The 17,874-nt window shown below is 40.0% G+C and overlaps 1 protein-coding gene across 1 annotated transcript in view; it reads right to left on the bottom strand.

The window, feature by feature from the left end:
• The window catches only part of scara5 (scavenger receptor class A, member 5 (putative)), an 80,638-nt gene that overhangs the window by 26,008 nt on the left and 36,756 nt on the right, over positions 1-17,874 (bottom strand). The window contains exons 5-9 of the mRNA XM_030406304.1: positions 16,729-16,907; positions 16,504-16,630; positions 16,212-16,380; positions 5,871-5,951; positions 923-1,030 (exon numbers count right to left, since the gene is read on the bottom strand). Of these exons, the coding sequence (XP_030262164.1) occupies positions 923-1,030; positions 5,871-5,951; positions 16,212-16,380; positions 16,504-16,630; positions 16,729-16,907 (664 nt within the window). The remainder of the gene's footprint in view (positions 1-922; positions 1,031-5,870; positions 5,952-16,211; positions 16,381-16,503; positions 16,631-16,728; positions 16,908-17,874) is intronic.

Here is a 17,874-nt window from a genome sequence, read left to right as displayed (position 1 = left end):
GCGCCAAAATCTAACCAGTATTGCCACATCATGAAATTGAAAACTGTAACTAAAGAAATGTAAAACATGAAACATATTGCTAACATTTATTCTGGGTTGTTGGTGCCCCTTCTTGCATCGGATCACTTGATGGATTTCTATTCATCAAAGAGTAGTAAAGCACACAGGCAGGTCCTTGTATAAAATCCTAATAATGGATCTAGAAGAGTTTAAGCCTTCTTGTTTTTGGGGGCAATAAGAATATCCATCTCTTGCTTAATCAGATGACTCCCTGCACACATGAATGATACATGGATTAAAAAAAAAATACTGATGATACAGTTGTTTATTGGACCAACTGTTCACATTGTGGGAAAATCATTTTACAGCTGAATGATTTCATGCGGTACAATATCTTCTTTCACTGACTCACTTAACAGCTGAAAACTGATTTCATTAGCACAGACAGCTGTCTTGTTGGAAAAAATAAAAGAAGATTTGGATAGTTCAGCAATTATAGTTTCATGTAATTAAGTTCATACTCTGGCAAAACAGTCGACATCCCATGAAGTTTATCAGATGAATGTCTGATGTGATTTGAGCCGTAAACCCGTTGACAAGTCAGCTGTGAGTCTTACAAGACAAGACAGTTTTCTAGTGAGTTGAGAATGACAAACTACTGGTTGAGTAAGCAAATCAGACACTTAAATGTGACTACTACTACTGTAAGTACTAAACCTTATATTTATATATTTACATCTGATTTTGATGATTAATCTCTGGTGTATGTTCGTGAGTGTGCATATATCTTCTAGATGAACCTGAGATGAGTAACCATCAACTGTTATTTGCTTTCATAGAGTAGATAAGCAACACATATGATAATATAAAGAAAAAAAGAAGCAAAAAATGATTAATATGACACATTAAAGACATACTGTACCTCTGGGACCCGTGGGTCCAACGTCTCCTTTTTCTCCCTGAGCACCGTCAACCCCGACAGGGCCTTTGACTCCCCGGGCGCCCTGGATGCCTTTTTCTCCTGTAAAACCTGAAACACAAACACATACTGGCTTGAATTTAACAAACTATGAAGTGATCATGTTGAAAGTAACTTGTGATATGATACTATCACAACACATTGGACATGATAATGATGGCATCAGTATACATATACACAATAAAGCATGATGTCTGTGTAAATTAAGAAGAAACAATAGAACAATTCTGGAGTTAAAATATCTAAAGGAAGGATACAACAATACCTAAATAAAATCTTTCCAATCTTTATAATTACACTATCCGCCATTAAAATGATCACATCAAATCAATCAAGATGAATTAGAGGAGCAGCTGTGGTGTTTATCAGAAATAGAATTTTTAACAATTTTTAAAAACTGATTTAAGTAACTTGCTTGCAAATCCCTGCAAGCCTATTCCAAAGACAAAAACTGAAATATCATAAGGTCTCTATAAACTCAATTCCAGTAAGCATTGTTGCTGTCTGTCCTCCCACCCCGCTGTCATTTGTTGAAGATACAAAGATGCGGAAAGTGATCCTAGCATTGGTCTTTCACTTCTCCCACCATCTGCCGGTGCCCCAATCTCTGCAGGTGCTGGAAGAATAGTACCGTCCTGTTTTTTTGTTCCATAAAACAATCCTGCCAACTCCTACCCCGCAGCACACAATGAGTGTGTTTACAGTAAGCACACTCAAATGTCTCAAAATTAATTTGTTATTGATTGCAATGTTGAAGGGAGAACAATCCACCCTGATATGCTCTGATTACACTGTTGTGACTACTCAGCGATCAGAGTGAAAAAATTAAACTGAATGCATCAGAGCCAGAGACACATAATAAACTGATGATGGATGATGCCATGTTTTCTGTGGTTTTCTGTCTCTCTGCTGTAAAAGGGTCAATAACTCCCTACTTAAAAGAAAACCCACTGGGGAAAAATTGCTATCAGTCATGTTTTGGAAAAAGTGCAGAAGTTCTTTGTGTTCTGCAGTACAGTCCAACTAGATCGTTCAATGAGTCCAGAAGGAGTTTTAGAGCCTGAGTGCGATGACAGGTTCCTTTGGCTTTGATGCAAATGGAGCAACTGAAGGACATCTGCTGCATTACAATCAGATTATGGAGGCTTGTTAATAGAATGGGTCATTTTTATCATCAACAACAACCGTCAGGAGAAGCAAAGTCTAAAAAAAAACATTAATTATAATATAATTAATAAGAACATTGGCCTGATGTATAAAGGCTTGAATGTCCTGTGTTCTGTTATGTATTTACCTTTGGTAATCTCAATCTGATGACATCTCATTTGATGCAACAAACATCCTAAATCCTCTTCCCCTGAAGGGCCAAAAATTTAAACCTGTTTAGACCTCTATCCGGAAGCTCTTGGACCATAGACAGTATTGCATATATATGCAATAATATGAGTATTTCTTTGCCATATCTTACGTGTATTTTTTCATTTCCTGATCACATATATCTTGACAATCAATTAAGTCATATTCAACTAGAGAGTTTGTGTCCTGTCTCTGACATGTTGTTTTTGGAGGTCTTTTTGTAGATTTCCACTTAGCCCAGTTGGCAGGATATAATGTTGGCCGTAAATGTTTCTGCAAACCAGTTACATCCAAGGTTGACATTTGTACCAAATTTGGCATTTCATTTACACACTGTATGCTTATTAGCCACCTGTCACAGCGCAGGTGGAGGGGAAGGTGGTGATGTTGTTATAAGCCAACAAGGCTGCCAAACTGCCGACCGGAGTTCGAGTCACACCACTGGATCTATTTAAGGACACCTGGAGAAATTTCCTGAGGTTTTAGTGGAAACAAGGCCAGGTGTTTCTTTTGGGAGCCTGGGGACATTCCCATCTTATTCTGTGCCTTCAAAACCTGTTGTTTTTTTAGGAGAGCTGCGGAAATCTTCAGCCGTTTCATGGCGACCAAAACCAGCTATTGTTCATCGAAGGTCGGACCATCTCCACCAGTGAGCGTGACAACCAAAACAGATATTTTAGGCCAAACCATGACACTTTCCTAGCCATACCAAGTTTTGATGCTTGAAATCAACTAGAGCATAAGCACTGCATTGTGACAAAGGAGAAAATGAAAATTCAACCTAAATAAACGTAAAGTTGAGACATAAAGAAACGTCCAGTTATAACCCATTTGTGGTTTTGCTAAAACATACTTAGCTAACATTTATTCTGTCTGTTGGTTTGTTCCAGCACCTAGTTTGAATTCCTTTTTACAAATATATGTCAAATTTCAAGATGAAATCAAATAATATTGCCAACAGCCCATAATGGCTGATCGGTACAGAGACTAACCAGAGATTAAAAGCCTCCTTCTCGACGAGATGACATCTCTAATAAATGTTGATGCTAGGTTTTAGTCCCAGAGGGTTTCTATTGGGGGTTTTGTATGTTGTCATGCTAACCATTAAAAAAGCATTTTTTTGCTTCTTGCCTACAGTCAGAAATTCTTTGTGTTCAGTTTTTCCTGGAACTACAGCGGTGGTGGTGGGGGATTCCTTTCAGCAGGAAGATAATGCTTCTTGGAAACATCATGTGAGAGCTGCAGTTCATCAGCCTGGGAATGTGCGATGGATGATGTCAGGGGAGGACCTGCAGGATGATGATTTGATGATTCAAGAGGTACCAAGCTGGAAAGGGTCCCAAAAACATTTGGACTCATGTTATTGTTTTATTTCTTACAGTTTTCTATGAAAAAACAGTCATTTAATGGTCCTGAGGCACAGATTCTGTCTGTATGAGGGTTCATGTCAGGCTTTTTTGGTGGAATTACCTGCAAGACAGAGATAGATGACCCGTCCCACAGGGCCTGTCCACACCCATCTGAACATAAATCACCATCCAAAGTCTGGGGCCTTGTTTTCTTAAGCGGATTTACAGTATATAACCTCTTTTATTCTCTGTGCTCACTGCATTATTAAAACAAATGAATGTAATCACAAAAGCAGAGGTAATAAAGTAAAACGTAGCAAGATTTTCACTTTTCATGTCGCTCAAACTTAAATCCTCTTGTGTAAAAGAGTTTTGTAAATCAAAACTTTGTGTTTACATTGGACATTTATTGGTACATTTTATGAGGCCTGTGAAATTCCTCCAAAAAACCCAAGCCAGTGCAAAACACAATGGCGTAAATCAGAAAATCAGACATTAGTTGACAGCGTCTCTGGCTTCACATTCATTACATTAGAAATAGTTTGGTTTTTTTATGAGCCAGTAGTTCTATCATATCCCTGACCTTTCTTACAATCATTACACAGTTTTGAGTAAACTATAATGCCACAACATTCACCAAAGGCTAAAGGTTTGTTTGCTGCAGTTGTCAAAGAACAATCTCATTTAAATTACAGTTTGTGCAGTCAGTGAAATTGGAAATGTCAAGTGTGTTTCCCTTTTAACTTCAAACAGGAAATATTAGACTAAAAATATTCAAAACATCTGCGCGGGGTGATGTCTACTTGGGTGAGCCATCTCAATAAATTATGCGTATCTTAAATTCAGTATAACAGATGAGTTTCTCAACTATTTCTGCTGATAGTTTGGTTTTAAGACCCCACATGCTGACATTTAAGAATGACATGTTTTTATGATCTATTTTCAAGAGCTTGAGAAGTACTTTAAATGGACTGCACTTAACTGAAGCAGTGCATATCATAGTGTTTGCCAACGGGCCTACATTACTGAGACGCATTGAAGGAAGTCTGTAGATCGATCCTGCTCTAAGATATATCCGTCAAATGTGTAGCCAGCTGGAGTCAGGAGATGGTTAGCTTATCTTGACATAGAGACTGAAAAAGAGGGGAAAAGAAAATAAACCTCTCAAACTCTCTAATTAATACTTTACATCTTGTTTGTGTTATCAGTACAAGTCAAGTTGCGTGTTTTTTTTGGACTGTTCTTTTGGCTGAGAGCGGTGACCTCCTGGGGTACGACCCAACCAAGTCATCTCTAAGGAGCCATGAGCAATGATATACAAGGGCAGCCTCCCTGGAAGACTTTCAGCTGAACACCATGAGGTACTACATAATTGCTCTGCTCTTATACATCTGCCACATTTGAATGAGACGGCGGACATCGCTTCACATGGCGCTCGAGAAGGAAAAGACATCTCATTACTCTTAAAACACATTTCCTTTGCATGCATCCTCAGTGGGATGGACTCAACCGCGAGGAAAAGACTCAAGTGAGGGGAACATGGATGAAATGTAATAGACTTGGGATGAACTACTGGAATCTTGGGTACACTTCTATACTTCTCTATAGAAGTATGTACGTTGCAGTGTGCATGTGAATGACAGCAGTCAATGAAGGTGCATTGGCAGCCATATCTGTCGTTTCCGTGTACCGACTGAACTGTCTGACTAGCATCTAATTCCTGACAAGCGAGCACTTTCTTCCTGCTGCTGATGTACAGTAGCTTCTTCTTCACCCAGCTCCCTCAGTTTGTGGCAACAAGTGCTGAACAGCTTCCCTTCTCCACCATTTTCCTCTATCATTGGCCAGCACCATTTTTTAAAAACTTTTTTCCAAAGTAAGACCATATCTTATCAGGTTTAATAAACTTTGCTTCAATTTGAGCCGAGCTGCAGGTCTACTATACCGCACGTGTCTTTAGGAGATGTGTCCTACTCTGCCTCTGATTGGCTAACACTCATTGGTCGGGCCTCATGCCATTGGTAGGTGGAAGTACCCTTCGCTTCGCTGCAGGTGATTTGTTAAAACAAGTCAAAAACAAATGTAAAATGAGCATACGCCTGAAGTCCCGCACCACGCCGGAGTACTTTAAGCTCTTCCATCTTGATTATTCCAATATTACGCTTTTTATGTATGGTTGTACCCACCTCTCAAGCCTGTCAACCCAGGAGCCCCAGCTGGCCCCAGTGGTCCAGTGTCACCCTTCTCTCCCTTTGGACCTGGAGGGCCTGCAGAAAGAAACACAAATGTGGTCACACTTGACGAACATAATACACACGTGATATAATGAAAACAATACAATGGTCAGAGAATTTCAAACAACTTGTTTTGTCCACAACCCAAAGATATTAAGTTTACTGTCTTAGATGTGTAAAGAAACCAGAAACCAATATAGTTGGCAATCATTTAATAGCTGACGATTTATGATCTATTGTTGCATCTCCATTGTACCTTGGGAAAAAACAAGAAGAAAATCTCAGTAAAGTTCTATTTCTTAGTAAACTAAAAAAGTTACTTGCGGATGCAAACACATAAATCCAGCTTTACTAATTGCAGCATGTTTTTCCCTGCTGAAACGTGTACCATGATGTAGGATCAAAGTCAAGTTAAAATTGCAGCAGTGCAAAGTTTTATAGCTCTGGAAGAAAGTGGTCCATTTATAATAATAACCAACAACATGTCCATGAAAATAACAATATTATTACTTTACTTTTACTGTCCTGAGAAGTCTTTTTCTTCTCTTAAACTACTGGGGTTTGTTTTGATTTATTTTATTTTTTTCGAGGTAGTAAAATAAGAGACAGTCCACGTTGAGTCACTGAGTGTCTTTATTATTACAGCATGTTGGATCACTTATTATCAAAGGTGTTGCCAAAATCAAGGAAGGCAACAATCGTGCAGATTGTGACTTCAAAAGGGAAGTCATGGGACCAGAAACTGTCTTCAGAGAACAACTTGTGAGGCTTTCATTCCTGCAGATAATGATTTTATTAATGTCATGAAAGGAACGCAAACACACACGCACACACACATACGCACACACACACACACACACACACACACACACACACACACACACGCACACACACCACAGTGACAGAGCAGCCAAACTGAAGGCAACTAGGTCTTACAACTAGTCTAAGGAATCAGCCAAAAGTTTGTTGTACTTGGAGAGAGTGAGTGAAGAAAAGCCAAACAGAGAGAGATAGAGGGAGAGAGAGAGAGAGAGAGAGAGAGAGAGAGAGAGAGAGAGAGAGAGAGAGAGAGAGCGCTCTGGCCACAATGGGAACCACATGTTTTACAAGGTGGACCACAACACAGCTTGTGGGAATGGTAAGAAATTCATGGTTTGTTATTGTCCAGCGGCTCTGATCCATCAGAGCTCTAATGTTCTTCATTTGCAAGATGCAGAGAGCTGATGCTCATCTTTGTGATACAGATCTGCTGCGGCTGCCCTCCTGCTGCTGCACAACTGCACACGTTTAACTGGTGGCCGCGGGTCATGGGACTGTGAAGAGGTCACATTAAGAGGGGAGGTGGAACGGCCTCATCTAAGTGTCTGCGTGTGTCCTTGTATTTCTATCCTTGTGAGACCATCTGTCCGAAGCAGGGACACTCATGGAGTTCAGGCAGAGGTCAGAATAAGGGGCTGTCAACACCATAAAGATCACCATAACGGTAAATATGATGATAAGTATGTGAGCATCCACACTGACTAATGGTTACTTTCTGTAAATGGTCACGCGAGCACACGCCGTGTGCTCCAGCTGTGTCGACAGAACTATATGGTTTTACAGAATTCTTAGAAAAGACAAAAGGTTCTTGATATTCAGATATTGAAGATATCTTAAAGACATTAATTATGTAGTTAATCATTGGCATTAATTAACTACATAAAAGAGGTCTGCTACAGTTAGAAATCAATAATATGAGCACTCCTGCAACATTATTTTGCAGAAAAAAGCCCCCAAATCCCCCCAAGGGCCCTGAAAAATTGACATGGATTCTGATTGGCTGTCAGTGTTTTTACCATCCATCAAACTGCTCTGGAAGTAATCCTAACAATATCGTTCGCCCAAGTTAAAATGATTGGACACAATAAGACAATCGACCACGATCTTGACTGTCCCTATTTTCTTGGAAATTCCCAAGTCCCAGTTTCTTCATGGTGAATATTTTGTACTCTTGTTAATTAATTCAAATTCAGTGAGTGATGGCACTTGTTGTAATGACCTCGGGCTTTTAGAACTTGCAATAAGCTGCAAACAATTATTGACTAATCAGGATAATGACCCGCAGATTTACAAAGCAGCATCTCTGTAGGGAAGATATTCGATCGAAGGCCTTTGTGCAGAGCTGTCAACACAAACATAGAAATGTAAAAAATGCTCCAGCTTTTCTCAAGAGAAAAACAAGTTCACAAAACAAAAAACAAAAGTCCCGGCACAAAACAGTTGTGATTCATCCTGAGGGGAACATGAATATTCGTTACATCCAATCCATCTAAAAACTTTGACGTGCTGCATTAAGAAAATGCCAGCAGAATGAGTCTTCTTCCATCTATTTGTTCTATTCGTACTGTCTGCACAAGAGTTCATGGCAATTCATTCACAAGTTGTTGAGAGCTTAGGTAAGATCTGTTGAGAGCAGATACGGTTGTGTACAAATGTTTTGAGGCCCATGACGAGGTCTGGTTCCACTTTCCACCCACTGAGACGCTGCAGTTTTCTCATTCCGCTTTGTCCATACCGTTTTCTTTTTATTGTGATGTCTGGTACGGACTCTGCTGCAAAATCATCAGAAGTCAAGAGAGCCTTTTGCTGAGAAAGTGCTGGACTTAGACTGGATCTGATATGTCTGGATATCTAATTCCTAAAATTCACATTTCAGTGCCAATTTTCTGCTTTTAATGTCCCAGTTTGGTAAAAGAATCTTCAGGATCCTCACAGGTCCCATAATACACACCTGTGGAGACAGTTCACTCTGGTGGTCCTGGAGAAACTGCATCCTCGTCAATAGTTTGTTTTAGCAAAGCCTCACATAATTACCCTCCTGACTGTCTGTCAGAGTCCTATTTGTTCATTCAGCTGACAGCGTTTCAACAATAACAAGCTCGGCGGCCTCTCCAGGACCGGCTTGAAAGCATCTGACAGCACTGAGTCCAAGAATACAACACTCGTGAGGAGCTCAGGCGCCTCCGTCCAACATCCAGTCTGTGTTACAGGGTGGAGCGACAGGGCAGAGAGCTTGTCTTGTTTTGTCTTTAACACGTGTAAGACCAAGTCTCATCGTGATGACATGTATGTACAATGTATGGGAGATAAGGAGCGTGTTGTATCATTCATCACCGTGATGAATGACACGAGTTATTATCAGGTTTTGTGTTGTTTCAGGATGATTATAACAAGGAACAGATGGTTCAAAACTGCGGTCAGAAGGAGGGTGAAATGTTCGATGTATGCACCTAATTTAACGGGACGGCGCTGCGTTGACAAGTGATTCGTTCTGATGGAGGATCTAGAGAAAAGGCTTTGTACAGTGTGTCTCAGCTTTACAGAGTAATATGACCAGGTGACATTAATGGTTTAAATATGGGATAATCGTTTTTTATGGACATCATGTCTGAAAAAGTGACATCTAATATTTGAGCACATTTTTTTTTTACAAGATCAAATATTCATTTTTAGTTGAGAGGCTGTTGCATTATGGCTTGTTCTGTAGTTTTAACAAGTGTCTTCATGTCTGTTTACAGTGAGTTAGTTAGCACTCAGATTGTTTTGTTGGCCCAGTTTTCTCAAGGCTCGTGTAATGTGTCCTGTCTCCATGAAGGAAATAAATTCCTGAAGAGTGAAACAAAAAGTCTCCCAAGGTATTAACAGCAGAAACAGACGAGGTCTGAAGTCAGTCAGACAAGAATGTCACAAATAATCAAGAGCTGAAAAACTACAAAAAGAGAGTTTTAGAAATGCCAACTCTGGGACAAAGTCATTTTGAATGGGCAGTTATGTTCTGGTTTAATGGTATTTGTTTCAGAAGAAGAATTCAGACACTCCTTCCTTGGATCAACAGCATCTTTGGGAAACTTTCTCAACACCGTTAAAGTGTGTTCAAAAAGTAATTTTCCATAAACAGCAGGTCTTAGTAAAGAAAGATCGTCTTATTTTTGGGCCAATAGCTGTTTTCACCCCCAGTAAAAGGATGGCTACCTTCCTTAAAGTTCACTGAGAGTTCAACACCATACATTTTTACTCAATAAGCCCTTAATCTAAACTCAGGTCAGTCTATGTAATGGTGGGCACAGTTGTCATTTTTCATAGCCAGCGCCCATGGTTTTAAAACAGTAAATGTACCTGTGCCCACCTGTGCACCCCTGGGCGTGTTGATCTTAAAATGAGGTGTGGTCAGGCATCTTGAGAAAGCGTAAAGTTTTTTTCAAAGGGCACATAATTCTTGTTGTAAGACGTGCCTCTATAGGTGGATTCACAACATGTCTATCTTATAATTTTATGATTAGAGAGGCCACTCTCAATTATTTCAAACATTTGCAGTAATGTCACTGCAGCGAACATCATGGTACATTTCAGCAGAAAAACTTCAAGCTGTAACTTGACAGGACAGAGGAAACTCTAGATAGGGAACATGTCATAGTTTGAGTTTAGCTATTTCCTGTTTTATCTTGAAGTTCTTCTGTCATGTGTCATGTTTTGCTTTTCATTTCCTCCCTTTGGCTATTTTCTCGCTTTTTCCCCCCCTCACCTGTATTCTAATAGTTGATCAAACTTTGTGTATTTGGTCTGTTCTGTTCTTGTTTCCCTGTGTCTCCCTGTCCCACCTTTCCATCGTGTGTTTGTGGCTTTTGGTTCTTCATTCCTTGCGTTATTTCTGGTTTGTACTTTGTTTTGTTTTTGTTCTTGGATTTCTTGAGTTTTGTTACCTGCCCTTTGTTGTTTTGCTGATTCTGGATTTGGATTTTCAGCTTTTTGTTATTAAATCTCTGTTTTTGTTAAGTCACTTGTCTGCCTGTGTGTCTGCATTTGGGTCGACTTTGTTTAAATTTCGACAGAACAAAAATCAACTTTAAAGATTTTATTTGCACCCAGATTATCTGCCTTTTAACTCTAAGGAACTAAAAGGAAGTTGTGCACACCCTAAATGCACTTGTGCCATGCATGTTAGACCATGCGCCATAGATGGTTTAAATGGGCCCTTTGTCCTTATATGAGATTCATACTAAAAATACATGTGGAAATGAGTTTTTTCCATCTCCCCTCTTATTGAGAATAAACAACTCCATATTCATAATACACATAAATGTCAAATATTTTTTAGGTTATGAGACAGCAGAATCTCAGAAATCCTCTTGGTTGGTTAAAAAAGGCAATTATTAAAAACTTGTGTGAAAAAAGGACTTCCCAGTGTTCAACAATGGATGGACATAGTAAGAGAAAAATGACAATTTCCTAAATGGCCTTCCCAAGAAAGGGGAACACTGGTCAGAACACGTATCTGGATTTGGATAAATTTAATGACAATAACAACATAATCAAGATCACGACATTTATTCTCCACTTCTCCACCACGCTTTCCCAATGATTCTTTTGTAAAATTAAGTTAAGTTGTCACAAATTAAAAATGACAAAAAATGTGTGTGATTTTAATGCGAGTGTCTGAGTCCGGGGTGTGACGATGTGTCAGCCAGCCTCTGGACTGATGGGAGCTGTGGGACTCCTCTACAGTAAAGCAAACATGTCACTCAAAATGTTCGCTAATGATCATCAGACGACACCGAGGCCTTAAAGGTTTCCAGCCTCTGCTCAGATTAATTCCTAACAGATGACTAACTCAGCACAAATTCCTGAAGCTCAGCAGCTTTCAGCAACAACAGATCATCAATCCAAATCATGTCACCATGTCGCTGTAAGTCGTGACTTCAGAAATGCACACATGCAGCTTTTTGTGCCTGTTGTTGCTTTTCATGGTGGGATGTGGAAATTCTGAAAACTTTTTGGAAAATCTTTAAATACACATGTACAAGTTTTATCTTCAGGAGCAACGGATCAGAATCATGAGTCATTTCCCGAAGGCACTGAAAAATGACCTAATTCTTATTGGTGTCCTTACAAAACAGTGTGTGGGCCTGTTAATAAATGTCAGCAAATACCTACACACATGACTAGAGGGAACCCCGACTGCAAGTGAACGCACCATTTCCCTCTCCCATGCACACACTGCTGTCAATTTGACTAATAGATGTGAAACCCTAGTAGAAGGCGTTTGCTTCATGCCAATTAAACACTTAGTCCAGAGGAACATGGTAACACATATACAGTAGAGGAAGAGAGAAGGAGTAATGGAAGAAGCATCACAGCATATGACTACACAGAGAGGAAAAATGGGTGGGCCTTTCCAAAACAGGGACTCCTTTTGTCAATCTGATTGAACAAAAATGACGTGGAGTTGCCCACGGCTCCTTCCTCGGGCCACTTCTGTTTAAAATCTGCATGCTCCACTGACTTATATTTTGGAAAACAGAAATATATGAAATGAGTTTCCTCTGTGGGGTGGCTGGGCTGAACCTTAGAAATATGAAACAGATGAAATTGCCTTAAGATTTAATCAATAATTAAAGGACTTATGTCTCAGAAGGATTGTCCATGCTCTTTTCTTCAGCAGCCTTGATTATCTAACAGTGTCTGTACAGGTCTCTATCAAAAGTCAATCACAGCTGCAGCTGATTCAAAAACTGGTGCTAAAGTCCTCCAGTGAGAACACATCAGTCCAGCTCTCAGATCTGTTTATCAAAACATTTTATTTTTAACAGGAAGCACTGAATGGTTGAGGGCTAAAATTAATTTCTGATCTGCTGCTCCATTCTGAACCACCCAGAACTAAACTCAAGATGAAGCATTCAGTTTTTATGCTCCAAACATCTGGAGCAATCTTCCAGGAAACCAGAGGTCTGCACCAACTCTCCGTTGTTTAAGACTTTTCTGTTTGCCACTGCCTTTAATGACATTAACTTTGGGACTATTGTTTGTCTCCTACACTGCAAATGTTATTTTCTATTTCATTTTACTCATCTAAATCCTGTAAAATACATCTTTTTATATCATCTTTTCCTTCTCTTTTGAAATACTCTGAGGTGCCGCACTCCTCATCCTAGCTAAAATAAGACATCCAATGATAATAAAAAACAACATTCAGGCTATAGATAATTAGAAAGTTGAATGTAGTTATGTCACATTACTATGTGCGTTATACTGTATCTCATTTTGGGCTAGGGAGACAACAAACCTTTAACAGAAAGCCTACGAAAGCAAACTAAGAGTGTAAATGTATAAACTGTGGACATTCACTTTATAAAAGACACTATGAGTTACATCATGGAACCAGTGTTTTCGTAGTTTAACCCATACTCGGAACTAAGGGGATTTTTACCCTCTGCTCTGCTGCACTGATTTTGACCATTATTTCTTTTTAACCTATCTCTATTGGAGTGAGCGACTTAGTTAACTTATTTCCTCATTAAACCTGTTCAAAGTAGTTAACTTAAGTAGTTTAAATCCAGCACATGTTGACATAAAACAGAATGGGGTCCTTATGCGGCTCCACAGCACTACTGGAAGTCAGAGACTCCACAGAGTGCCTCAAACAATACAAATATTCTGTTGAAAGCACTAAAAATGTGAACAAATTTCATATGATTTAGTTATTGACAACATAAATCCCCCAACATTATGAAAATCCAAATGCCTAGTCAACTAAAAGGCACTAATTGATGAGACCTGATTTACTTCATACATGATCAAATTCATCTGACATATTTTTCCTTAGTTTCTTTATGTTACTGTAAATAATGATCACATGTACAAAACTTAACATCTGCAGAGGTTAGATTTTCCTCCTCCCCATCAAATAATACTCAAGGCGATATTTTAAACAGCCTCTCATGAGTCTTTATCATTAATACAACAAGTAACATGTGTGGCATGAACATCTTGGAGTCACAGAGAAATTAAAGGCAAGTCAACTGAATCAGAAGAGGGGACAGAGAAAGAAGGAGGCACGAGAACACAGAACAGAGTTGGATAAACATGGATAGAGATGTAAAACTTTTTCTTGGCGAAGGTGGCTGCCAGCTAACAACAAACAAATGGGCCACAGAGCTCAAACTAATGACAGAGCTGAGTGGTTGGGTTTTCATTCTGGATGTATCGTCTAAATTTAACCCACAATTGTTTCCAGGTCCAGAACAAACGGCATCCCACCCACATGTGAAGCAGACACGAGATCAGGGGTCCCATTCGGTTTGAGTTGCCATCAATCAGCAGGGGGCGTGTCCCTTGCCAGCATTACATCATAGCATACCTATTCTGATTTTAACAAGCCAGGGAATTCATTTTGTGCCCTGGCAGTGAGAGTCGTACCGCGTCGGGACCAATCAGAACTGAGCAGATTGGAGGAAGAACATTCAGAGTTGCTCAATACCTTGGGGTAGTAACCCTCCGGTAAAAAAAATCATGTTTGCATGCTAGGGTCACTTGTATCATACTGCAAACATGTATTGGCTCAGATGAGCTATTGTAAATGAGCACAAGGTTCCACCCAAAGGGATTTGTTACACTGGGAGTTAAGAGAAGAAAAGTTCTCACGTTCTCCAGCTGTGTCCATGTTTTTCATGTTTTCCCCTTTTGTTAGTTTATACTAAATATCTCATATTTCCAGTTTGGAGGTCTTGTTTTGTAAATTTTATATTGTACTTCCAGGAAATTCTCCTCTTTTTCTCTTTTTCTTCTTCTTTTTTTCGTCTCATATGTTTCAGCTGGCTTTTTTTTGCCACACATAGTTTTCTGTAAAGTCCCTTCTTTTTTTTCAGGTTTATATCTCAATAATGGTAACTTAGAACTTCACAGTTACTGGCCAAACCACCTTACATGTGGATTGGCAGTGGTGTGCACAGGGAAGATTTGAAAATGAATAATGGGCAACTGTTCCCCAGGATTTAGGTGAAACCTAAGTTGAGCTACCCTGAGGTGCATTTGGATCATACCTTGGAACTTAAGCCAATTTTTTTCAATAAGCCAAGGGAATCTTTTGCAGAATCGTGAGCAATCCTAGCCATGCAGACTTGGTGCAAATGTCGATAACACAAACTACAGTTGCCTGTCGCCTGCAGCTCTTCATCGTTCAGCCAGCTGTGGTCATTTGGACTATTTTCTTCTTCATGATCTACTAAACACATAGTGTTGATCAACTGATATGGTGCTAGTTTGCCATTGGAAACAAAATGGGAAGCAGCAGCAGCAGCAGCAGCAAATATTCAGTTTGCATCAACATAATTAACTTAGAACAGATCCAACATTGCTAAAGCATGTTGAATCATTAAAAGGTAAAGTTAGGCTTATATTTGAAAACACTGACAGGCATCTAGTAATGAAACTAAACTCAAAGTCACTGAGATTCATTTGGAAGTTAAAAAAGTACTTAGAAGCTGAAAACACTGAGTCAGTATGAAGCAGGACATGGCTTCAGGGCCATCATGACCATCACAGGTTGGTGACGTTGTGGACCACAACGGGGCAGCTTGGCACGGCCTTCAACTGCTGAGATAACTCAATGGGAACACATGTTTGTGGCTTGGCCCAATTAAACTGGGAAAAACAACATTAGATTTGGGTCATTTCCAACTGACTTAGAACAAGGCTAAAAAGTCTGGATCAACTATAACCAGTGTCTGGACATTATAAAGGAGCATTTAAAAGCTTAACAGCCAGATATTTCCCTCAGGAAGTGGTGGACACCAAAAACAAAGCTGGGTTAATATTGGACTTATGTCAGCAGGGACAGCAGACACAACTCAAAATGAATGACAATGTTTGTGGTTAAGGTTTGATCAGATTAGTGGGAGGCAAACAACGACACAACTGTAATCAGAATGAATTTAAATGTTACAAAAATCCTGATAAGTGCATAGAAATCCGTGACATAACTTGGATCCTACATTAGCTCTGCCAACTTCATATCAGAGAAGAAGAGCACAGACAAAAGCGCGAATAGAGTGCCTAAATTGAAGCACTAAAACTGGGCTAAACAGTCTATATAAGAGTCTAGATATTACCATCGTTTGGGTATGGTTTGAAGTGTATTTGGGACAAAAAGCTGCTGAAAAAGTAGTTTTATGTAACCCGACTTATCCCAGCTGTAACTGAGACATGGAGATGCCTTCTGACCTGCAAATCACCAAATCAGTGCACACTGGACAGGAGCGCTAAAGGCTAACCATGAGGGCACTTATGGGTAGCATTTTGGCTGACGAGAGAGGCCCTTTGATTTCTCAAGTGTCTCTCTGGGTGCACACTTGGACCAAAATGAATCCTGGAATTGTCCCCTTTGGGAACAGCCAAATGCTTGTTATATAAAAGTCTAAAAAAGGGTTCTTTTGCACTCTCAACAACAATCTGAACAGACATCCATTCATCTTAGCTGACCTTCTAATATGGTGAGGTTCTTCAGGGCCAAGGAGTGCTCCCAGTCCTTCAGGCGGAGGTCCTCTGTGATTGTGTTGAGAATCTCCATCTCGTTCCTCAGCTGGGCCTCCGTGTGGATGTGAGTCACCCACAAACTGCTGGTGTCTTCTGTTATGTTGCTGATCTGGATCTGAGCAGCAGGAGTGCACCCAGATGGAGCGTTAGCAGCAGTAAGATGTCCTCACAGCGAAGTAAAACAGTGTTTATACTGAACCGTACAAATGTTAACTTTGTGATTCTAATATTTATTTACCTGCAAGTCTTGTATCTTCAGGTGGTGAATACTGATGTCATTGCTGACGGTATGATTGACAGCTCCCACCGTCCAATTAACCTCGTCCACTTTCTCTCTCAGCCTGCTCATCTGTCCTGATGTCTCCCTGAAAGAGATCGCAAACACACACCACCTTATTATTGATCTAATAAGTCACTTCCTCATGTTGGTGATGAGGTATTTTACCGTCATATAAATGTGTACCTGAGCAGGATGTCCTGGTCACGGAGCCAGGTGGAGGCTCGAGACACTTCCGCATTCAAGCCCGTCATGTTCCTGCCGGTGGAGCTGCTCAGAGAGGACAACCTGTCGTCCAGCTGCACTAAGTAGCCCTCTGACTGCAGGGAGTGAGCCTGGATGCTCCTCAGCTCCACCTCCAGACCCTGTGGATGGAACAACCTAGCATCATCTTCATTGCATTTCCGGAAAGCAGATCACGTTTATGATTGTCATGGCACAACCGCCATAATTTTTCTGATTGGTTGAATTCTCAGCAGTGACCGAGGTTTGATTTGATCCAGTGGCTGCACGTGTTCCCCTCTCCGTCCTCCCTTTCCTTCTTGGCTCTCCAAGCTGCTCTGTCCCATTAATGGCCAAAAGCCCCCCTAAAACTCCTTAACCCTAACTGTGGCGTTGAATAATGGCCAGAACCTTTTTTGACAGTGCAGTTGACATTTGACCTTTCAGATGTCAAATGTCATCACTTCATCATTTTAACCTATTAGACTTTTGTGGAAAATGTAACTAATATGTATGAATTATTGAGTTATGGCCAAACATTTGTTGAGGACAGAGTGATGTTGACGTTTGACCTCTGGCCACCAAAAGCTGGTAATTTGAGTCTCAGTGAACATTTGTATCTAATTTAAAGAAATGTCCTCAAGGCATTCTTGGTATATTGCTTTCACAAGAATGGGACGTATGTATGCTCAGACAGACAACGAAAACAGGTATATAACCAGTGCGTTCATTTCTTGTATAGTTCACAGTATAGTTGTAGTACAAAATTAGAACTTAGACTTAAAGCGAAACTCGCGCCAAAAAGCAACCAAGGCTTTATTTGGGATTGAATATGAGTCAAACCTTCGTGTAAAAGCATAATTACGACGAAAGAGGCACTTTTAAGATTTACCGTAGTTTCGGTTTGGGGCACGTTAATCTTGAACGGGAGAGCTAGGGGCATGATACGCTAGCATCAAAATCGCTATTTTTAGAACACTAAGAAGGCTCGACACAACATGAAACTTTGCTTGTAGCATTACCAGGGTCTCTACTCATGAACACGAGCATTGAGAACATTGTTTGTGTACACAGAGTTTATAAAAAATAAGGTTTTTGAACTACTCACGT

Source organism: Sparus aurata, chromosome 22 (assembly GCF_900880675.1).
Source record: "Sparus aurata chromosome 22, fSpaAur1.1, whole genome shotgun sequence".
NCBI lineage: Eukaryota > Metazoa > Chordata > Actinopteri > Spariformes > Sparidae > Sparus > Sparus aurata.
The sequence above is the reverse complement of the archived record's forward strand: the minus strand, read 5'-3'. Positions and strand labels throughout refer to the sequence as shown.